Source organism: Suncus etruscus, chromosome 13 (assembly GCF_024139225.1).
Source record: "Suncus etruscus isolate mSunEtr1 chromosome 13, mSunEtr1.pri.cur, whole genome shotgun sequence".
Taxonomy (NCBI): Eukaryota; Metazoa; Chordata; class Mammalia; order Eulipotyphla; family Soricidae; genus Suncus; species Suncus etruscus.
The window spans coordinates 42,657,025-42,681,089 of record NC_064860.1 but is presented as its reverse complement, the minus strand read 5'-3'; the positions used below and the strand labels follow the sequence as shown (position 1 = coordinate 42,681,089).

The 24,065-nt window shown below is 46.3% G+C and overlaps 1 protein-coding gene across 1 annotated transcript in view; it reads left to right on the top strand.

The window, feature by feature from the left end:
• ITSN1 (intersectin 1) overlaps window positions 1-24,065 on the top strand; it is a 229,022-nt gene that overhangs the window by 92,027 nt on the left and 112,930 nt on the right. Inside the window, 4 exon segments of the mRNA XM_049785739.1 lie at window positions 3,803-3,982; window positions 5,889-5,985; window positions 12,788-12,888; window positions 17,944-18,007. Coding sequence (XP_049641696.1) covers window positions 3,803-3,982; window positions 5,889-5,985; window positions 12,788-12,888; window positions 17,944-18,007 — 442 coding nt within the window.

Genomic DNA, 24,065 nt, shown 5'->3' with positions numbered 1-24,065 from the left:
CAGGTAGCATTGGGAAATCCAGGGAGGCCATATGGTCTCTTTGCAAAATAAGGATTCTCTGGTGGGAGGTGGTGCAGAGAGGAGAGTGACCTTGGAATCCGGGTTGGAGATACCAATGTCTGCTTGAGCTTTGCCATATGCTGCTGCTTTACTGCATTTTTTTTTTTTTTTGGTTTTTGGGCCACACCCGTTTGACGCTCAGGGGTTACTCCTGGCTATGCGCTCAGAAATCGCCCCTGGCTTGGGGGACCATATGAGACACCGGGGGATCGAACCGAGGTCCGTCCTACGCTAGCGCTTGCAAGGCAGACACCTTACCTCTAGCGCCACCTTCTCGGCCCCTTTACTGCATTTTTGTTTTGTTTTTGTTTTTGTTTTTTGTTTTTGGACCACACCTGGTAATGCTCAGGGTTTACACGTGAATACACTCAGAAATCACCTCTGGCTTAGGGGACCATGTGGGATGCCGGGGGAATCGAACCGAGGTCTGTCTTAGGTCAGCCTCTTGCAAGGCAAATGCCCTACCACTTGCGCCACCGCTCTGGCCTCATGTATTACAGATTCTTCTTCTTTTTTTTTTTTTGTGGTTTTTGGGTCACACCCGGCAGTGCTCAGGGGTTTTTCCTGGCTCCAGGCTCAGAAATTGCTCCTGGCATGCACGGGGGACCATATGGGATGCCGGGATTCGAACCGATGACCTTCTGCATGAAAGGTAAATGCCTTACCTCCATGCTATCTCTCCGGCCCACAGATTCTTCTTTTACTTTCAGTGATCCCGGAGGGCATCTGTTTATTTATTTGTTTATTTTAGGGTTTTTTGATTCGATTTGCAGAGGTAAGGGTCAGGACAGACACCAGAGTACTGCCTTGTTTTTTTCTTTTAGTTGGGGGGTTGTTTGGTGTTTTTGTGTCACATCATCTCTGCACTCAGGGCTCACTCCTAGCAGGGCTCTGGGGACCTGATGCAGTGTCAGGGATGGACTGGGCTTGACTACGTACATGGCAAGTGCTTTCCCCCCTGATATCTCCTTAGCCAGAGGGCTGCGTGCTCTCACTGGATGAAGCTGGCATTTTGCTGTCCTAGGGTGTCCTGTCCCTATGATTGTGAGCCAGACCTCTGGGCTCCTGTCTCCCCCATCCCCCAGCTTCTTGTCAGAGGGGACAGTCTGGGAAAAATAAATACTTTGGGGGAGTGGGGCACATGTGCCTTGGTTTCCATACAGAGAACAGTGGAAGGTGAGGTCCCCAGAGAGCTCAGATGACAGAGCCTCTGAAGGCCAGGCTTGGGGCTAGACCAGGTAGGGAGGGCTTCATCTTCCAGTGGAAAGAGGCAGCTGCTGGGAATATCCCAAGGCAGTTTTCTAAATATAGAGCATAGTGGCCTGAAGTAGGAACCAGGTGGAGGAGAGCTTGTGTGACATCAGAAAGAGCTTCTGGCAGGCAGAACCTGACCTTACACTGTGCTGGTCTGCTAAGATGCCCCTGAGCACTGCCAGGAGTGAGCTCTGAGTGCAAAGCCAGGAATGAGCCCTAAGCATGGCTAGATGTTCTCCAAACTCAAACACTGTCAACCCCCAAAATAAATAAAAGTAGCCAATTGTACTTATATTGTAATTAGGGGGAATAAAAAGTAATTAAAAATAAAGAGTCCCTGGGGCCAGAGAAATAGCATGGAGGTAAGGCGTTTGCCTTGCATGCGTAAGGATGTTGGTTCAAATACCGGCATCCCATATGGTCCCCCAAGCCTGCCAGGAGCAATTTCTAAGCTTCTAAGCATAGAGCCAGGAGTAACCCCTGAGCTCTGCCAGGTGTGACCCAAAAACAAACAAAAGAAAAAAAAAAAAGAGTAATAGTCCCAGGGGCCTGTGCATTAGCATAGGGGTAGGGTGTTTGCCTTGCACATGGCCCACCTGTAGCCAACCCGGAAAGGACCCGGGTTTGATCCCGAGTGCCAGGAGTAACCCCTGAATGCCACTGGGTGTGGCCCCCAAAAAGAGTAATAGCCCTATGGACCAGGATACTCTCTAGAAATTTACTTTTTTGAGGGGAGAGTTTCCCAAATGATGCTCAGGCCTGGGAGCATCGGTTACTTGGGGGTAAGTAAGCCACACTGGCAACACTCAGGAAATCATTCAATATTTTGTGGTGTGGACTTGGTTGGCACCATATATGGCATGTGCCTTAATTCTGCCACTACTTCTCTGTCCCCCGAAACCTACTTTGTTGTTGTTGTTGTTATGGGGCTACACCTTGCAATTCTCATTGGTTGCTCCGGGCTCTGCAATCCATTCCTTTTGGCCTCTGGGGACCAAATGGGATGCCAGGGATAGAGCTCAAGTTGACTACATGAAAGGCAGGTGCCCTCCTGCTGTCCTATCACTTTTGCTCCAGCAACCTACTATTTTAAAACCAGCTCTTAGATACTTTTTTAAAAATAAGGGGATATGGGCCTGGAGAGATAGCACAGTGGTGTTTGCCTTGCAAGCAGCCGATCCAGGACCAAAGGTGGTTGGTTCGAATCCCGGTGTCCATATGGTCCCCCATGCCTGCCAGGAGCTATTTCTGAGCAGACAGCCAGGAGTAACCCCTGAGCACCGCTGGGTGTGGCCCAAAAACCAAAAAAAAAAAGGGGGGGGGGATATAGGGTTGGAGAGATAGCATGGAGGTAAGGTGTTTGCCTTTCATGCAGAAGGTCGGTGGTTCGAATCTGCCATATGGTCCCCTGAGCCTTCCAGGAGCGATTTCTGAGCTTTGAGCCAGGAGTAACCCCTGAGCACTGCCAGGTGTGACTGACCCAAAAACCAAAAATAAAATAAAATAAATAAGGGGATACATGTCCTGAAAGATAAAATGAGTCGAATTCTGAATCTTCCCAGCTAAGGTGACAAAAAAGAAGGAGAAATAAAAGAAAAAGTCATTTTAAGGGATGAGAAAAAGCAGCTGAAGAGATACCCCATTGGAGCAATATATCTGAAATTAAAAGAAAGTTGGGACTAAAGACTTAATACAGCAGGGAGGGTGCTTGCCATGCAACACAGCTGACCAAGTTCAATCTCCGGCACCCCTGGGTCCCCAAGCTCTGCCCGGAGTAATTCACAAGTACAGAGCCAGGAGTAAACCGTAGCACTGCTGGGTATGTCCCCAAATTCAAAAACAATACTAATTGAAACAGAAGGCTCATGCCCTAGTCCTGGGGGAATTAGGGAACATGGGTTTGAAAGCAACACAGTAAATAATCCACACATGGTTAGGGAGATAATACAGGTTCAGGAACTTCCACCACAAGTTATCTGTCAGTAGACTGAGATAACTGCAGACAAACAACCTAGCTGTGGAAAAGAAACTAAAAGCAGTTAGTTTCTTTTATTAGGTCTCTATTAGGAAGTGAAAGACCACCCCCTGGGGTAGAGAACAGGTGGGTAAGGGACTAATCCAAAAGGTGCTTCAAACTAAAGGTACTTCCAGTCCCATGAGTGACAAGCACCAGCAGAGAAGAAACAGGTTGCTCTAACACTAATAACTGACTAAATAAAAGGATATGTAAAAAGTAGGAGTCAGATGGCCAGAGTGATAGTTCAACACACAGAACATTGGCCTTCCATGCAGCAAACTCCAGTTCAATCCCTGGCATCCCATATGGTCTCCTGGGTACTGTCAGGAGGTATATCTGAGTGCAGAGCCAGGAGTAACCCCTGAGCATCGCCAGTTGTGACCCAAAATTAAAAATAGAGATCAGAGAGAGACTAGAGCTCTGAGAACCGTGTGATGATAGCTATTTTGTTTTGTGCTTTTCCCTCCCTAGGCATCGGCGGCATCGCCAGCATACCACCCCTCACAGCTGTGGCTCCGGTGCCAATGGGCTCCATTCCAGTCGTGGGAATGTCTCCACCCCTCGTTTCCTCCGTTCCCCCAGCAGCAGTGCCTCCCCTGGCCAATGGGGCACCCCCTGTGATCCAGCCCCTCGCGGCCTTTGCACATCCTGGTAGGTGATCTGTGGCCCTTGGTTTGTTTCTGCCTTCTTGCCATCTCTTGAGCTCACCTCTGGCTGAAGGGATGGTGGAGTTGACTCTCTGCAGGGCTCTACGTTGGCAATATTCTCCGCGTACTTAGGTGCATAAACTAGGCTAGAGAGGGGGACAAGAAAGCAGTCTTCCGGGGCTCTGGGTACCACAGAGGTGAGGAAATGGATTCTTTTTTTTTTTTTGGGGGGGGGTGTTTGTGTCACACCCGGCAGTGCTCAGGGGTTACTCCTGGCTCCACGCTTAGAAATCGCTCCTGGCAGGCTCAGGGGACCAAATGGGATGCCGGGATTCGAACCAATGACCTTCTGCATGAAAGGTAAATTATGCCTTACCTCCATACTGTCTCTCCAGCCCCAAGGGAATGGGTTCTTTTTTTTGTTTTTGTTTTTGGGTCATATCTGGCAGTGCTCAGGGGTTATTCCTGGCTCCAGGCTCGGAAATTGCTCCTGGTAGGCACGGGGGCCCATATGGGGCACCAGGATTCGAACCAACCACCTTTGGTCCTGGATCGGCTGCTTGCAAGGCAAACGCCGCTATGCTATTTCTCTGGGCCTGGGAATGGATTCTTAAAGCCAGGAGTTTATTATCAAGAGTGACTGATGGCTGGGCAGTATTTGAGCAGTTTGTATTTCTTTATTGTTTGTTTGGGGCCATACTCAGTGGCACTCGAATTATCCCTGGCTCTACATTCAGAAATTACTCCTGGCAGGCTCAGGGGATTGTATGGGATGTTGGGGATCGAATTTGGGTCAGCCGTATACAAGGTGCATGCCCTTCATGCTGTTCTATCACCCTAGCCCAGTGGTTCTCAAATTGGGGGGGGCGCCCCACTATTTGAGAACCACTGACTTAGTGTTATCTCATATCCCTGTCTGGGTCAGTTTTCTCAGGATGTTAGGATGTGGGTTCTGAAGCCACAGCCCTTACATACTATTCTCTTTCTCTCTCTCTCTCTCTCTCTCTCTCTCTCTCTCTCTCTCTCTCTCTCTCTCTCTCTCTCTCTCTCTCTCTCTCTCTCTCTCTCTCTCTCTCTCTCTTCCCCCCCCCTGCTTATGGGCCACATTTGATGACGCTCAGGGGTTACTCCTGGCTATGCGCTCAGAAATCACTCCTGGCTTGGGGACCAAATGGAATGCTGGGGGATCGAACCATGGTCCATCCTAGGTTATCATGTTACAAGGCCCTACCACTTGCACCACCGTTCTAACCCCCCTTTTCTCTTTCTTTTTGAGTTCTCAATCATACGAGGTTCAGTTTTCTGTGTGGCCCAGAGTACAGATGGGGTGATGGCTGGCACGGTGCCGGCCCCCACTCCCTGAGAGTGCCCTAAATCCAGCGTGCTCTGCCTCTTTCACTCTCTGACTGGAGACAGAAGTGGCAGCAGTGCAGGCAAAGGCAGGGAAGGTGGCAGGTTCAAGGCTGTTCTCCTTCCCCTCCCCTAATTGAGAATCAGACACCAAAGCTGCCCATCCCTGGCGTCACCTGTTATCTCGCCAAGAATGCAAGTCTGCAAGTCTGGGACTTCTTGGCACTTAGAGCTGGAATTGCCAAGAGCAGTTAAGACAAATGCCATTTGGATTTTCAGGCTGTTGAGCAGATCCCATCCATGGGATACAAAAATGCAAACGGCTTAGGACCATAAACGTGACTGCTTGGGAACCAGCGCATCTAGAAATTTTTTTAGTTATTCACTGAGAGGGCAGAGGGTAAGGAAAGGGCCTGCTAAGTCTTTTGGAGTCTTGGGAGGAGGTTAGGGGGAAGAATCCTTTCAGCCTCTAACTCATTGACAATGCATGTGAATGTGTTTAGCAGGGAATTTTCTTTGCTTTGTAGGACTAAAGTTCTTCTACATTTATTTTTTCACAGCAGCCACATTGCCAAAGAGTTCTTCCTTTAGTAGATCTGGTCCAGGGTCCCAGTTAAACACCAAGTTACAGAAGGCACAATCCTTTGATGTGGCGAGGTAAGTTTGTCTTCATTGGGCAGTTTGGTTAAAGTTATTATTTGAATGACTTGTGAATTAGAGTTTTTGTAGTTGTTTTGTTTTGTTTTGCGGTAACACCTGGCAGTGCTCAGTGGTTACTCCTGGCTTGGTGTTCAGGAATCGCTCCTGGCAGTACTTTGGAAACCATCAGGAGGTTAAACCCAGGTCAACAGCTTGGAAGTCCAGCACCTTAACTTCTGTATGATCTTTTCGGGCCCTTGACTTGTAAATTTGGAAGTGAGTTGCCTGTGGTCCCTAAAATTTTTACTTTGTAGAATGTCAATACTTTTCTCAGTTCTGGGGAATGCCAGCAAGTTTTTAAGGTTTATTGTATAAATCAACCATTTTGTGAAAGTCCTTTTATATATATATATATATATATATATATATATATATATACATATATATATATATATATTATATATTTATTATTTATTTATTCATTCATTTTGGTTTTTGGGCTACACCCGGCGTTGATCAGGGGTTACTCCTGGCTGTCTGCTCAGAAATAGCTCCTTGCAGGCACGGGGGACCATATGGGACACCGGGATTCGAACCAACCACCTTAGGTCCTGGATTGGCTGCTTGCAAGGCAAGCGCCACTCTGCTATTTCTCCTGGCCCGAAAGTCCTTATATTTTTAAGAAAATTATAAAGTACAGAATGTTTAAAAGTAAGAAAACATAATTCCAAGTATTTTGTGTTAATCGTTGAAAATTATATGAAGATTATTTTTTTTTTTTGATATTTGGGTCACACCTGGCAGCGCTCAAGGGTTACTCCTGGCTCCATGCTCAGAATTTGCTCCTGGCAGGCTCGAGGGACCATATGGGATGCCGGGATTCGAACCACCATCCTCCTGCATGCAAGGCAAATGCCTTACTCCATGCTATCTCTCCGGCCCTCTTTTTTATTTTATTTTTTTTTGTCTTTTTGGGCCACATCCGTTTGATGCTCAGGGGTTACTCCTGGCTAAGCTCTCAGAAATTGCCCCTGGCTTGGGGGGACCATATGGGATGCCAGGGAATCGAACCACGGTCCTTCCTTGGCTAGCACTTGCAAGGCAGACACCTTACCTCTAGCGCCACCTCACCGGCCCCTCTCTCCGGCCCTCTTTATAAAGATTTTAATATGAAAAGGAGAGCCAGAAATTGACCTTATTTTTAATTCTATATCAGTACTCATTGAATCTGTTTTCACTTTCACTTTTTCCCAGTTGTTTTCTTTTCTTTGGTTTTTAGTTTTTGGGCCACACCCCGTGACTCTCTGGGGTTACTCAGAAATCACTCCTGGCTTAGGGAGGATCGAACTGTGATCTGTCCTGGGTTAGCAGGTGCATGGCTGTGCTATCTCTTTGGCCCTTTCCCTGTTGTTTTAATTTTGGTTTTGGGGCCACACCCTGCGGTGCTCAGGGGTTACTCCTGGCTATCTGCTCAGAAATAGCTCCTGGCAGTCACGGGGGGGGGGGGGGGGGGGGGGGGGGGGAGGGGGGGGAACCATATGGGACACCGGGATTTGAACCAACCGCTGTGCTATCTCTCCGGGCCCTCCCTGTTGTTTTCTAAGTAAACTCTAACTTAAGATCAATTTTTCTGAAGTCAGAAAAGCATTCAGAAATTGGACAAACTAATGCCACCTTATTGCTTTATGTTCTGTCTAATCTTAATTTCTTACTATTTTTTACATTCTTTTTTTTTTTTTTTTTGGTTTTTGGTTTTTGGGCCACACCTGGTGGTGCTCAAGGGCTACTCCTGGCTCTGCGCTCAAAAATCGCTCCTGGCAGGCACGGGGGACCATATGGGACGCTGGGATTCGAACTAACCACCTAAGATCCTGGGTCGGCTGCTTGCAAGGCAAACGCCGCTGTGCTATCTCTCCGGCCCCTACATTCATATTTTTATAATTTTATCTTCCTTTACCTAGCAGTGCTCGGGTTTACTCCTGGCTCTATACTCGGTGGGAATCACTCCTGACAGGCTTGGTCGGGGCAGATGCAGGATGCCAGGGGTTTAACCTGGGTTGGCCATGTGCAAGGCAAACACCCTACCTGCTGTGATATTGCCAGCCCCACTTAAAATTCTTTTGTAGACCGCTCAAACCTTTGGGAATGAGAAGGATAGGAATGAAGATGGTCTCCTCTTGTCCCCTGTTCCTCTGAAATCCTTCCAAAGGGAGTTGGTTCTTTTTCCCACTTTGAAGAGAAGAATGTGTTGAATAGAATCAATAATTCATTGTCTTAAATACAGAGGATTTTAAGAAAATCACATGTGGCAAAGCTCCATGCCAGGTACCTGGTGGATATGAATTCCTCTCAAACTCTCCTCACTTACCAGCTGCCAATTCTTGCTTGGCTGTGGATGAGGAAGAATCTTAGTGCCAGTGACCGGAGTGACGGCACAGCAGGGAGGGCATTTGCCTTGCACACGGCCGACCCGGGTTCGATTCTCAGCAAGCATCCTGTATAGTCCTCCAAGCCTGCCAGGAGTGATTTCTGAAAGCAGAGCCAGGAGTTACCTCTGAGCACAGCCAGTGTAACCCCAAAACCAAAATAGTAACAACAAAGAAGCAAGAAAACCCAACCCATCAGTGGCGGAACTATAAGCTACATTTAGCTTTGATAGTAAGGCAGTGCTTTAACCTCTCCCACCGAGCCCTTCTCTGATCCCATTTCCTTCTGGACCTATCCTCCCCTGTTCTACTTGCTGGCCCCCTAGTCCTGTACCATGGGACCTTCTTTCTGTCCTACCTCCCCATTTATGCGTTTTTCCCTCTGGCCCCCTTAGAATATCCTACCTCCTAGTTGAGATACACTATTTCTTTTGTTTTGGGGCCAGACACAGTGGTTCTCAGGGATTAAGTGCTTAGTGGTTACTCCTGGCTCTGTGCTCAGAAATCGTTCCTGGCAGGCTCAGGGGACCATATGGGTTGCCAGGGATCAAACCTGGGTCTGTCCTGGGTTGGCAGCATGCAAGGCAAAGGTCCTATTGCTGTGCTATTACTCCGGCCTGGAGATACACTATTTTATATTTTGGCGGATAAGTGTGGTGTGGGGGTGAGGAAATGGGTCAACCCTTCCAGTGCTCAGGCCTACTCCTGACTTTGTGCTTGGGTCATTCCTGGGGGATTGGGGGAACTATATGCAGTGTCAGGGACCAAACCTAGGTTGTCTGCATGCAAGCCAAATGCCCTACCCATTGTACTATCACTCTGGCCCCTAAGGCATATGTTCTGGAATGGTGGTAGGCAATTATTTGCTTTCTTCTTCTCTGAGGTTTTAATCTTAAGCTGCAGAACACTTATTGAGGGTTTTTTTTGTTTTTGTTTTTTTGTTTGTTTTTTTTTTGTATTCTTAGCTCCTTTGTTTTGGGAGAGAGGCACACCAGCAGTGCTCAAGGCTTACTCCTGCCTCTGTGCTCAGGGATCACTTCTAGCAGGCTTGTGGGGACCATACAGGGTACCGGGGATTGAACCCAGCCCACCTAGCCTGCAAGGCAAGCCCCTTCTCACTGTGCCATCACTCTAGTTCCCTACCTAGGGGCTATGCAGGCTACTTCCTTCCCATTCATTCCCCTCTCTCCTGGCTGGGAACAGCAACATTATCTCTGAATAGAGAGTGACACAAACATGTAGAGACGGTCCATATGCCCCTTATCCCCTAGGATACAGCTCAGGAAAGCAGAGCTGAGATTCACATATACAATGTCCCACACCGACGTCCCTGTTTCGCTTTCTCTGTCCCATATTGAATTTTTGAGCTTTATCTGTTATTGCACAGGATATTTGAAATCGGTCTTAAAATTTTGATTTCTGTCATTAGAATGAATACATGGTATTAGCAAGGATGAAGCTGTGCAGATAACTGTGCTTTAGGCCTTCTTACATGTAGTTGATGTTTCTAGCTATATTTTCTTGCTGTCTTTCTTTTATCTTTTCTCTTTCATTTTTCTTTTTCTCCTTTTCTTCCTTTCCTTCCTTTTTTCCCCTCTCTCTTCCCTCCCTCCCTCCCTCCCTCCCTCCCTCCCTCCCCTCCCTCCCTCCCTCCCTCCCTCCCTCCCTCCCTCCCTTCCTTCCTTCCTTCCTTCCTTCCTTCCTTCCTTCCTTCCTTCCTTCCTTCCTTCCTTCCTTCCTTCTCTATATTTACATGTTCTTGAGTTTTTACTTCATTCTAGTCTCAGGCATTGGGCGGAAACTGCCGTGCCAAGTGTAATCTGGGCCCCCCTTCTGTGCATGTCACTCACAGTTCTCCGGTGCAGGAGGAAGATAAGTAGCTTCTAGACAAACAGGCAGAAGTGGGGTTGAGCAGAAGGTCGGTTTAAAATGAGAGAATTTTTTCCTCATTACTCGCTGCACAATAGAGCATGGTAAGTGTGTGTGTGTGTGTGTGTGTGTGTGTGTGTGTGTGTGTGTGTGTGTGTGTGTGTGTGTGTGTTTTAATTAAGAAATATATAAAAGGGTCCCGGAGAGATAGCACAGTGGTGTTTGCCTTGCAAACAGCTGATCCAGGACCTAAGGTGGTTGGTTTGAATCCCTGTGTCCCATATGGTCCCCCGTGCCTGCCAGGAGCTATTTCTGAGCAGACAGCCAGGAGTAATCCCTGAGCACCGCCGGGTGTGGCCCCCCCCCAAAAAAAATGAAATATATAAAAAGGAAAAGGTGAATGGTGGCAGCTTCCTTCCATGTATCTGGTGCTGTTTCATGCTGTGTGAAGGGCACACAGGCTATAGGATCAGGCAGAGAAGGACCAGAAGTACAGTGTGAGGTTAATTTTTTTGTTGTTGTTTTGAGGTTTTTTTGTTTCTTCCAGAGCTGCTGCAATCTTTTGTTTCCCTGAAGTGAAAGGGAACTGCAGAGGGGGGTTAAGAGCTGCCCTCTGTGGGGAAAGCCCATTTTTCCTGGGCTTTTGTGCCAACTCTGGGACCCTGGAACTCTCCCTGTGTGGGATGGGCATTGCTGCTTCCCAGCCGGAAACCATCACCCTTAAGAAGTGTATTTGTGCGGGCCCGGAATGATAGCACAGTGGGGAGGGCACTTGCCTTGCATGTAGCTGACCTAGGTTCGATCTCTGACACCTATATGTTTCCCCTGAGCCTGACAGTAATGATTCCTGAGCACAGAGCCAGGAGTAACTCTGAGCACTGCTGGCTGTGCTTCCCCCCCTCCCCAATAAAGTACATCTGGGCTAATTGCCTTTAAGAACAATGGGGAGTTGGGCCGGGAAGGTGGCGCTAGAGGTAAGGTGTCTGCCTTACAAGCGTTAACCAAGGAACGGACCGTGGTTCGATCCCCCGTTGTCCCATATGGTCCCCCCAAGCCAGGGGCGATTTCTGAGCACATTGCCAGGAGTAACCCCTGAGCGTCAAACGGGTGTGGCCCAAAAACAAAAACAAAAACAAAAACAAAAAAAAAAAAAAGAACAATGGGGAGGGTTCTTGCCTTGCACACAGTTGCTCTGGGTTTGACCCCTAGCATCCCTTATGGTCTCCCAAACCTGCCAGGAGTGATCCCTTGAGCATAGAGTCAGTTGTAAACTCCAAGCACCACTGGGTGTGGTCTCAAACCAAAAGCAAATACATTCTGGTTTTCTCTGTGCAATTGAACATTTTATTTTATTTTTTTGGTTTTTGGGTCACACCCGGCAGTGCTCAGGGGTTACTCCTAGCTATCTGCTCAGAAATAGCTCCTGGCAGACACGGGGGACCATACGGGACACCGGGATTCGAACCAACCATCTTAGGTCCTGGATCGGCTGCTTGCAAGGCAAATGCCACTGTGCTATCTCTCCAGGCCCTGAACATTTTATTTATTCAAAATAAACAACTTTGTTTTGGGGGCCTTATCCAGTGCTACTGAGGGCTTCCTCTAGGGTCTGTGCTCAGGAATCACTCCTAGTAGGTTCAGGGTGTCCCTGTGGGAATCTGAGGATTGAACTTGGCTTAACTGTGTGTAAGTCAATCGTCTTACCCTCCCTCTTTGTACTATCTCCTTGTTCCCTAATAAACTGGACACTCCTGCCTGTGCTCTGTGACTGTATGGTGGCAGGGGCTGAGCCCAGCTCTGGTGTGTGCAAGGCAAGCTCTGCGTTCTCTCTGGCCCTAGTGGCCCATTTTGGTGCATGGACACATACCATTGAAGGCAGCTCAGGGGTATACTGTGAATTTAGAGAACTGCCCCCTCTGCAAGTAGAAAAAAATACCTACCCAGGCTCATGTTACTGCTTGGCCTGGTGTGCTGACCCCAGTTCTCTAGTCTGAGTCCCACTACTTTGAACAGAATGTTTATAACCCCCCAAAAGCAGGAAATCAGGGAAGCGTGTTTAGAAAGTGGCTAGTAAGTGAAAATCAATCAGTTTGAAGAGTTTTTTGTGGGCATTTTGATTTGTTTGTGTTTATTTTTTAGTTGAATCACCACGAGATACAGTTACAAAGCTGTTCATGATTGAGTTTCAGTCATACAATATCCTACACTCTTCACCAGGGAACGTTTCCTGCCGCTAATGTTCCCAATTTTCCTCCTTCCACCTCTCTCTCTCTTTCTCTCTCTCTTTGTCTCTCTCCTTTCTTTCTTCCCTCTCTCCCACTCCCTCTTTCTCCTTTCTTTTTAGATACTGTGGTTTACAATCTTATTACTGAAGGGGTGTCACTTTATCCCCTTTCAATACCTAGTTCTTGAGTGATCAGTCCCAACTCTTAATGCCACAGTGGTCCCTTCTCTGCTCTACCTGCACTCTTCTACCATGGACCACAAATGGACCATTTCTGACTGTCCCCCTTTGTCTCCCACAGCGGCCCCCCTGGGGCAGAATGGGCGGTTCCCCAGTCATCCAGGCTGAAGTACCGACAGTTGTTCAACAGCCACGACAAAACCATGAGTGGACATCTGACAGGTACTGGCACATCTCTCACTGGAGAGAGGGTCTTTGTCTCTGGGCACAGGGAGGGGGTCTCAAGCCGTATTTTTTGTGTCTGTGTGTCCTGGCTGCTTTAATGGGGGCTTAGGAAAAGGGCGTTTTTAGTTTGAATAAGACATCATTGGAGGGGGCCTGAGCGAGATGCTCAGTAGTAGGGGCTTTTGCCTTTGTGCGCCAACCTGGGACCGACCTGGGTTTGATCCCCAGCATCCCATATGGTTCGGAGCCTGCCAGGAGTAACCCCTGAGCACTGCTGGGTATGGCCCCCAATCCCTGTCCCTCCCCTCGCTCCCCGCCATGATGCTCACTGGAGGGGGCCTAAATGCTAGCTCATCAAGAAAGGTATTTGCCTTGGATACGGCTGACTGGGTTCAGTCCCTGGCATTTTATACCATTGACAGGAATGATCTCTGATCTCAGAGCCAGGAGTAAGCCAGGCTGGCCTTGTAACCCCCTCCTCAAACCTCCCAAATTCACTGTTTTAGTTTGGTTTACATATTTAGAATAGCATGAACGTTCATGGTTTTGATGCACACAATACCACACACTCTTTACCCCCAAAGTGTCTATCAGCCAATGTCGTTAGGCCTCCAGTTTGCCCTGTCTCCCCCATGTCCCTCATCCTTATTTTATGGGGTGGGTATGAGCTCTGTTTCAGTGAGCTAAGCATTTTTTTTTTTTTTCCGCTACACTGGGTAGTGCTTCAGATGTTATTCCTGGCTCTGGACTCAGGAATCACTACTGGTGGTGCCAAGGACTGAACCCAGGTAGACTGATTGCAAGACAAGAGCCCTCCCCATTGTAATAACTCTCCAACCCCTAAGGTGCATTTTTGGCACCTGATTCTAACCTCTGATTTTGCTGTAGTTATTCTTACCCTTGGATACCCAACAGTGAAGTGGAGGAATGAAGTGGCCAGAACGATAGTATTATAGTAGGAAGGGCACTTGCCTTGTACATAGCTATTGTGGATTCAATCCCCAGCATCCCAAAAGGTCTTTGAGCATTACCAGGAGTGATTTCTTAGCATCACTGGGCAAGGCCTCAAAACAACAAATAAAATTAAAAATAATAATTGAGGTCAGAGCGATATTACAGCAAGAAGGGCACTTGCCTTGCACATAGCCAACCTGGGTTTGATCTCTGGCATCCCCAAAGGTCCTTTTAGCACTGCCAGGCTCACGTGATTCTTGAGTGCAGAGCCAGGAGTCACTCCAGAGAATTGCCAGGGATGGCTAAAAAGAAATAAATGAAGTGGAGGAGTAAATGGCAGACCCATTTTTGGGTTATTTTTGAACCACACCTAGTAGATGCTGGGAACTACTCCTGGATCCATGCTCAGGGATTGTTCAGGATTGCCAAGGCTGAACTTGAGGAAGACCCCTGAATGCCAGACACATACTCTGATCCCACTTTTGTGCTTTTAAATTCCCACTTCCCCTGCCTCCCAGCTGTATTTAGGTGTCGCTGTTATTCCCCCAACATGAGCTTAAACATCAGTTGGAAGAAAATCTAGGTCAGGCTTTCACTGTCCTTTTGATGCTTTTATTTCACTATTTACTTTTCCATGTAAATGGCCCTTGGAGTCGGGGCTGAATTCTGGCTCATGCCCCTCGATACATGTCGATGGGGGTTAGATTCCCCATAACCTGTTACTTATTCTTTGGGATGTCGGCGTCAGTTATGGGCATAGGAAGTGAGTGATGGGACCCTCAGTAAGAGACTCTCTGAGTTTGAGATCTAGCCACGGGAAGTTGCCATACGAGAGCAAGACAAGAGACAGTGACTAGTAGAGGGGAAGAGCTCTGAGGGATCAGAGGGAGGGTCACAGGAAGGAGTTTTTTTTTTTTTTTTTTTTGGTTTTTGGGCCACACCCGGTGACGCTCAGGGGTTACTCCTGGCTATGTGCTCAGAAGTCGCTCCTGGCTTGGGGGACCATATGGGACGCCGGGAGATCGAACCGCGGTCCGTCTCCTAGGCTAGCGCAGGTAAGGCAGGCACCTTACCTTGAGCGCCACCGCCCGGCCCCACAGGAAGGAGTTTTTATGAAGGGAAAGGAAGCCCATTTACTTAGAGGGAGAAGAGTTCCATTGGTGCTCTGGACTTATACCTAATTCTAATCTCAAGAATCACTTCTGGTAGTGGCTCAGGGATCTTATGGGATGGAACCCAGGTCAGCATCTACAAGGTAAGTATCCTGTCCACTGTACTACTACTCCAGTCTTGAAAGCCCACTTGTTGGAAGCCTGGGAAGGTGCCATGCTGCTGGGTTCAAGGGGCTCAGAAAATTGGCCGACTTCCCACCTGAATTTCAGATAATGGCTCTCTAGATAGCACCTGTATTAAAAGATGCCAGATAGTGGATCTCCAGATAAAGCAGCCATTCTCAACATTCCTAACTATTCCTCCTCCCAGGATGTTTCTGGTTTCTCACTATGCATTTGATTCCTCATTTCATGAGGCTGGTTTCAGTAGAATTTCCCAAGGAGAAGGGACAGGAATCTACTCATTTTTTTATACCTTCCTTTTTTTGTTCCTTTAAATTTGGGCCACACCCAGTGGTGCTTAGGGATTATTCCTGGCTCTGTCCTCAGAAATACTTTTGGCAGAGACTGGAGCAATAGCACAGAGGTAGGGTGTTTGCCTTGCATGTGGCCAACCTAGGACAGACCAGAGTTCGATCCCCAGCATTCCATATTGTCCCCTGAGCCAGCCAGGAGCAATTTCTAAGAGCAGAGCCAGGAGTAATCCTGAGTGCCATTGGGTGTGTCCCAAAAAAAACAAAACAAAATAAAAAGAAGAAATTATCCTGGTAGTCTGGGGAACCATTTGAGATGCCCTGTTTTTTTTTTTTGAGGGGGGGGGGGGGAATGACACCTGGCTGTGCTCAGGGGTCACTCCTGGTTCTATGCTCAGAAATCTCTCGCAGGCACAGAGGACTATATGAGATGCCAGGATTCGAATCACCATCCTTCTGCATGCAAAGCAAACGCTTTACTTCCATGCTATCTCTCCAGCCCCCAGTAACTTTGTATATCAAAGTCATAGATATTAGTACTATAGTAGCCATGCTACCTAAATGATAATAAAACAAACAAATCAATGCTTGCTTTGCAGCCCACCAACCCCTGTTCATTCCAATCCTCAGTATTGCATATAGTTGCTGGCTCACAGAGGCAGAGGGTCAACCCTGAGCTCCTTAAGTGTGACCCCCCCACACAAAACAAACATAGAAATGATCGCATTTAATATATTTTGTGGTGCTGGCTTCAAACCCCATGCTTCCCCCATGTAAAGCAAGAGGCCTCTTGCTGAGTACCACCAGCGTCTTTTCTATAGCTGTAAAAAACAGCTCAGATAGAAATCGGAACATTCTCTAAAGTTTGCCTTATCTCTTGGTGCCTTGTCGACATTCTAAGGCGAAGTTTCCTTTTTTCCCTATATCCCAGAACCCATAGGTCGATGCTGTTTGTTCAGGAAAGATTGTTGTTTACTCCTCCATGCTCCCAGCCTGTGTGTGTACATATACAGACACATGTATCCGAAATGAATTTGTGGCCTGGAGAGATAGTATGGAGAAGACATTGATTTGCCTTACATGCTGACACCCCCCCCACACACACACACGTTCAATTCCTGACACTGCACATGACCCCCTGAATCATCCCTGATCACAGAGCCAGGAGTAAGTAATCAATCTCTGAGCATCACTCCCCAGTGATCCCCAACTACCACCATGCCGCTCCCCCATATTAGATCAAATGGAATATGCACTTCTGCTCACTGAAAGGTAGAATTGTAACTGCTGGCTGTAGTTAGCCAACCTGGGACCAGAGGTGCATTGGTGCTCACCAGAACCCAGACCAGATCCTCCAACCCCCCAAACCACAGCTGCTAGCAGCGGGGGACCAACCACACACCCACTTTTTATTTCTTCCCAGATATGTTGCCATTTATTTGCACAACTAAGTAGTGCAAAGCCAGGGCTTTGCAGTGCATAATTGCTTTTCATTCCTCTGTTTCTCTGTCTGTCTTACTCCCCCTTCCCACTCTCCTCCCCCAGGCCACAGCTAGAGAGGCAGTGCTGGAAATGACACTCAACTCTCTCCCTCTGACATGTGTTTGTTTAAACACCCACCCGCTTCCCTTCATTCCATCTTTGCTACTCTCCCGAGACTGGGTCTGTGCCCAGAGTGGAGATAGATATTTTCAAGCATTTCAGACAGAGAGAAAATGGATTTTGAAAGGCGAGTCGAAATTCCCGGAATTCTTGGTGTTAGCGTAGGAAATCCCTTTTAAGCCTAACTCTGGGTAACCTCGAGTGTCTCTTTCATGTCATTTTTTTGTTTGTTTTGCTTTGGGGTCACAATCAGCAGCACTCGGGTTACTTCTGGCTTTACCCTCAGAGGTAATTTCTGGCTGGGCTCAGGGAACCCGAGACAAACTCACTGTCTGCTTTACTATTGCTCCAGCCTCTTATGCTTTTTAAAAAAAGTTTTTTTTTTTTTTTTTTTTTTTTTTTTTTTTTTTTTGCCACCCAGCTAGGCTCAGGGCTTACTCCTGCCTCTGTACTCTTACTCCTGGCAGTGCTCAGTGCTTAGTGCTCAAGGGACCATACATAAATGGTGCTAGGAATTAGTCTAGGGCAGGCCATAGGTAAGTCCAGCTCCTTAGGCTCCCTGGACTACCTCTCTGGCTCACCTTTGTCATTTCATGAGGTCTCTGCTCCCTCTGACCTTCCCTGGATTTTCCTTGGCTTCCTTATTTCTCCTGCAGCAAGAGGTAGGGAGCTGTGTCTGAAGCCAGAATAATTTGCAGTTTTACTTTGGGCATAAAAGCTCCCTCTGAAGCACCATCTTTCTTAGGCTCACTCATTCTGCCTTAAGTGTTTACCAAATGTTTTGTGTATTTCTCCCCTTTTTCTTGGGGCTCAAAGAGTGAAGTTTGAATACCTGTTTTCCTGGACAATGAGGGTTTGTTCTCTCTATTCACCCTATCCCCTGTTTTTTGTTTGTTTGTTTGTTTGTTTAGGCCCCCAAGCAAGAACTATTCTTATGCAATCAAGTTTACCACAGGCTCAGCTGGCTTCGATATGGTAAGGCAAGACAAATTTTTGGGTTGTACAAAGTGGAAACTTTTCTCTCTTGTATTGGTTTGGCCTTACCACAAAGCTTCATTATTCCTTATTCATGAATTTGATAGGGATATTCAGAGTGTAATGCTTGGCTATTGACGTGAATGCATGGAGTTGCTTAATTTTCCCATGGACTGTGACGTCATACTTTAGATTCCCTTTGGAAGTCAGAAAAATACAGAAGCCCATAGATGCACGTGATGAGTTCTGGAACAGTCTTTTTTTGGAGGGATGTGAGAGAAGTTGGGCAATGCTCAGGAGTTTTCTGGCTCTGCACTCAGGAATCCTGACAGGCTCTGGGGTTTATATAGGATATCAGAGATCAAACTTGGGTCAGGCACATGCAAGGCAATAACCCTACCTGCTGTAATTCTGGGACATTCTTAACAGAGTATGCCAGGGGTCTCAAACTCGAGGCCAGCGGGCCGTTTGCGGCCCTCCTTACGACATTTTATGGCCCTCGGCCGGCCTTCAAATATCGCAGTATTCGCAATAAAAATCTCATTAGTGGGCCCAGAGATATAGCACAGCGGTGTTTGCCTTGCAAGCAGCCGATCCAGGACCGAAGGTGGTTGGTTCGAATCCCGGTGTCCCATATGGTCCCCCATGCCTGCCAGGAGCTATTTCTGAGCAGACAGCCAGGAGTAACCCCTGAGAACCGCCGAGTGTGGCCCAAAAACTAAAAAAAAAAAAAAAAAAAAAGGATTAGTAAGAAAAAAATCGCATTAAACATTCGCATATCCCGAGCAGTTTTGTTCGGGGTATGCAAATGTTTAATGAGATTTTTTTATTGAAAATATTCGGTAAGCGAATAATCGCGAATACTTTGTGTTTAGCGCAGACGTCATTTCCGCTTCTCCTGCCCGCTGTCCCTTGCATTATTGGAGGCCGAAGGGAGAGAAGGGAGAGAAGTTTATTACAGAATTAGATTTTGTCATACCTTCATCATGACTTCATCAAAGTCAGCAGTGAAGAGAAAGATTGATAATGAGCACAGACAATTTCAGGAAAAGTGGGAGACGCAGTATTTCTTTGTTGAGCACAGGGGCATCCCCACATGTCTTATTTGCTCAGAGAAAGTTGCAGTGCACAAGGAATACAACTTGAAACGCCTTTATTCAACTAAACGTGCTGAGGAATGTGCAAAATATCAAAGAAATGAGAGAGCCAAGTGGGTTGCCAGTCTTAAAGCATGTCTAATGAGGCAACAAGATTTCTTCAAGAAAGTAACCAAAGAGAATGTTGCATCAGTCGAAGCTAGTTACATGGTTAGTGAGATGATTGCTAAGGCAGGGAAACCATTCACAGAAGGAGAGTTTGTTAAAAAAAAAAAAAAAGAAAAGTCAGTTTACCAAAATCAGCCTTTTTGCCAACACTGTGACAGAGCGCATTTCTGACATGTCAAGTGACATTTATCACCAACTGTGTGAGAAAGCCAAATGTTTTGATGCATACTCAGTTGCTCTTGACGAGGGCACAGATATAACAGATACTGTGCAGCTCACAATTTATGTTCGTGGTGTAGATTGCAATTTTGAATTGACAGAGGAGCTGCTCACAATAATTCCAATGCATGACCAGACCACCGCTAATGAGATATTTCGGCATCTATGTGATGCCATTGAGAATGCAGGTTTGCCATGGAAGAGGTTTGCTGGAATAATGACTGATGGAGCGCGATCGATGACAGGGAGGAAAAATGAACTGGTGGCACTTATTCAAAAAAAACTTGAAGAGGAGGGTGTAGAGAAGGCCCTTTGCAGTAAATGCCTGCCGTGTGACAATGTGATGTCTGTTGTTGTGAAATGCATCAACCAAATCAGATCCAGAGGCTTAAAGCACAGGAGGTTCTGTGCTTTTTTAGAGGAAATGGAGTCAGAATACGAAGATGTGCTCTATTTCACTGAGGTAGGTTGGCTCAGCAGGAGAAATGTCCTGAAAAGATTTTTTGAGTTGAGAGAAGTGAAAGCCTTCCTGGAGAAGGATGGGAATGCTGTTTCTGTGTTGAGTGATCATAAATGGCTCATGGACTTAGCTTTTCTTGTTGACATCACACATAAGCTGAATGTACTAAACAAGATGTTACAAGACCTGGGGCAGCTTATCAGTGCTGCCTATGAGAGCATTCTCCACAAAACTTGTGTTATGGAAATCCCAGCTCTCTCAGACAAACCTTTGCCATTTCCCTGCATGCAAGGAACTTGTGGGTGCAGGCATACCATTCATGCTATTTTTAAGCTAGAGAAGGAATTTGATCACAGATTTGCAAACTTCAAAAAGCAGAGAGCCACTTTTCAAATTTTTGTGGACCCATTTTCCTTTGATGTGCAAGATGCCCCTCCTGTGCTTCAAATGGAGCTCATTGACCTGCAATGCAACTCTGATCTCAAAGCCAAGTTCAGGGAGATTAGTGGAAAAGCAGACATGCATGGGCAATTTTTGAGAGAATTGCCCCCCAGCTTCCCTGAGCTTTCCCGAATGTTCAAGAGCACCATGTGCCTTTCTGGGAGCACATATTTGTCTGAAAAGTTATTCTCCACATTGAACTTCAATAAGTACAGGTCTAGACTTAATGATGATCATCTTCAAGCCATACTGAGGGTCTCAACTGCTTCCTCTCTAAAGCCAAATGTGGTTCAGATTTGTGAGAAGAAGCACTGTTAAGTCTCTGGCAGCAAGGGATAGGCAAAAGATGCCATGTTCAGAAGAATTGTTCATGATCTTCACTCAATGTTCTATTCATGTTCAGAAGAAATAATTAAAACTGTTAATAATGACATTTGAGGACTTTTTTTTTTTTTGTGAAATCCCTTATGCGGCCCTGTCTCACCCCAACTTTGCCTCCTGCGGCCCCCAGATAAATTGAGTTTGAGACCCCTGGAGTATGTGGTTTTTACATGACTTGTATTGTCCTCCTGCACAATTATTTTACCGCATATCTCCCAAAGAGGTTTGATTTACATCTGGAAATATTTTAGTTTTAATTTCCAAGAAAGATTGAGATTCCCCCCACCTCCGCTCCCCCTATCTAACCTGTTACTCCTCCTCCAGCTATTTACCAAGAATCCTTATCATTAAATTAATCAGATAGGGTTCTCAATCCTGATCCCCTAATGTTTCTAGTGATGCTTTCAGATCAGGACTGAAATCAATATTCTTTGCTGTGACTTGCTCGGTAGAATTTAAGTCTCTTTATCCTATGAATTCTCCCATCTTTTGTTTCAAGTCTCCCACAAAACCAGATCATTTGTCCTATGTTTATTTCCTTTGTCTCAATCCCCCTCTTTTATTTTATTTTTTTCTTTTGTGGTGCCAGAGATTGAATCTAGGTCTTCCTCATTTGAAGCACATGTTTTTCTACTCAGCCCCACACCCTGTCCTGGAGTTTCTTAAAACACTAACTTTTAATTTTATTTTTTGTTTGAGTTTGAGGGATGTGCTCCACTCTGCAGTGTTCAGGAGTGACCCCTGGTGGAGCTCAGGGGGTCATCTGCACTGACTGGGCTCTCACCTTAACCTCTGGACTATCCCACACTTACACTGTAACTTTTGATGATTATGTGCCTGTGGTAGGAACTTATTTTGGTATTTCTAGTATGTTGGTTTTAAAGAGCACAGCTTTTCAACCTCAACACCACTTTTTCTTTTTTCTTTTAATTGAATCACTGTCCTGCAGTGTTCATGTTCAAGTGCCCACATCCCTTCACCAATGTACACTCTCTGCCACCAGTGTCTCTAGTTTCCTTCCAACACCTCAGCCTGTCCTATGGCAGACACATTTTTCCTTAGGCACTGTGGTGTGTAATATTGTTCCTGAAGGGGTATCATGCATATTACTTTCCCTCCTTTCTGTACCCAGTTCTTATCTAGAGTGATCATTTCTATCTATCCTCATCTTAGTGATCCCCTCTCTGCCCTAACTGCAGTTTCCTGCTCTTTGGGTCAAACTTCCTACCATAGACCCATCCTCTTGTCCCCTCCTTTCTATTGTCTTTGGGTATTATTTTCATACTGTGTTATTTTATTTCCCACAAATGAGTGTCATCATTATCTGTTCCTCTCCCTCTGACACATCTCACTCACCATGACCACTGACATTTTGGAGCCGGATAATTCTTTTTTGTTGTAGGGACCTGCCCAATGCACTGTAGGTTTGTGCCATCTCCAACCTGTCCTCTGAGTTGCCAGTAGCATGACTTGTTTGTAACCATTCCCAATGTCCCCAGGCATTGGAGAGATGTCCCGGGAACCCTCTAAACTAATCTTCCCTGATGAGAACCACTCATCAGATTCAGATTGCTTTTGGTTTGGTTTCTTGGTTATACCTAGTGGTGCTCAGGACTGTCTCCTGGTTCTATAGTCAGGGGTCATTCCTGGCAGGCTGGGGATCAAACCTGGGTGGGCTGTATGCAAGACAAGTGCCCTACCTGCTGTGCTCGCTTGGTCTCCAAATCTCTTTGAAGCTTGGGCCTTTCCCAGTAGAGTAGGGCCCTCCTTTATTAGTGTAAAGAAATACTAATACGTGATTTTATATGCAACTAAAATATAAGTATGTTAATATATTAATCATATATTATCTCAATCTATATAAATATAATCTCAAAAATCTCAAACCCCTAATAGTTTGGGAGGTTGCTTGGCAGCCTGTTAAGCTATTCTCCTTAACAGAAATCTTTATTATTTGATACAGAAATATATGTATATTTTTTTTGGTTTTGGGGTCACACCCGGCAGTGCTCAGGGGTTAGTCCTGGCTCTACGCTCAGAAATCGCTCCTGGCAGGCACAGGGGACCATATGGGATGCCGCCATTCAAACCACTGATCTTCAGCATGCAAGGCAAACGCCTTACCGCCATGCTATCTCTCTGGCCCCTGATGCAGAAATCTTTATTGAAAAATTGTCACCTAGAGCCAGAGAGGTAGTACATCAGGTAGGGTATTTGCCTTTGACGAGGCTGACCCATCTTCAATCCCAGGCATTCCCATATGGTCCTCTAAACCTGCCAAGAGGATTTCTGACTACAGAGCCAGGAGTAACCCCTGGCATTGCCGGGTTTGGCATGTAAACCAAAAAAATAAAGAAACCGAAGGAAAAAAAAAGAAGATGAAGGAAAGAAAAAAAAATTGTCACATAACACTCCCACTTTGAAGACAGTATCAAGGTTCTCTTGCTAGAATGAAGTCACACAATTATCCATCCACACTGGAAAGGTTCTCTGCTTAAATGTCTGTTGCCACAACTTAAGCACAGAAAAATTTTACCTGCCTTACTTTATTTGTGGTGGGTTTCTGCCTTTTTTTTTTTTTTTTTTTGATGGCCATACTAGCAATGCTCAGGGGTTAAGGATTACTCCTGGCTTCGTACTCAGGAATTACTCCTGGTTGGCTCTGAAGCCATATGGAATACCAGGGATCCAACCCAATTAATCATATGTAAAGCAAATGCTCTACCCACTGTACTATCACTCCGGCTACTTATTGGGGCCACACCTGGCAGAGCTTGGGTTACTTCTAACTCTGCACTCAGGGATCATAGCTGGTGGTGCTTGGGGAACTATATGGGATGCCAGGGATCAAACATGGGTATGTCTTGTGCAAGCCAAATGTCCTACCCATTGGGCATCTTGCCAGTTCCTAAAAATATTAAAGCAATTTCCCATGGTTACAGTGTTAATGGTATTTACAATACTGTGGCTTTCTTAAATTTTGGTTTTGGGACCACATTTGACTGTGCCCAGGGCTTATTTCTGGCTCTATACTCAGGAGTTATTCTTGGTAGTAATGAGGAATTACCCTGTATCTGAACCACATGAGATGCCAGGGATCGAACCCAGCCATTGCCCTCTCTGCTGTCCTATTGCTCTAGCCCTACTATACTGTTAATGCTAAAGGTTTATACATGAATCTAGAGTCAGCATAAGAAACCAGAGCAGGGGCTAGAGCAATAGCACAGTGAGGAGGACGCTTGTCTTGCATACGGCAGACTCAGGTTCAATTCCCAGCATTCCATTTGGTCTG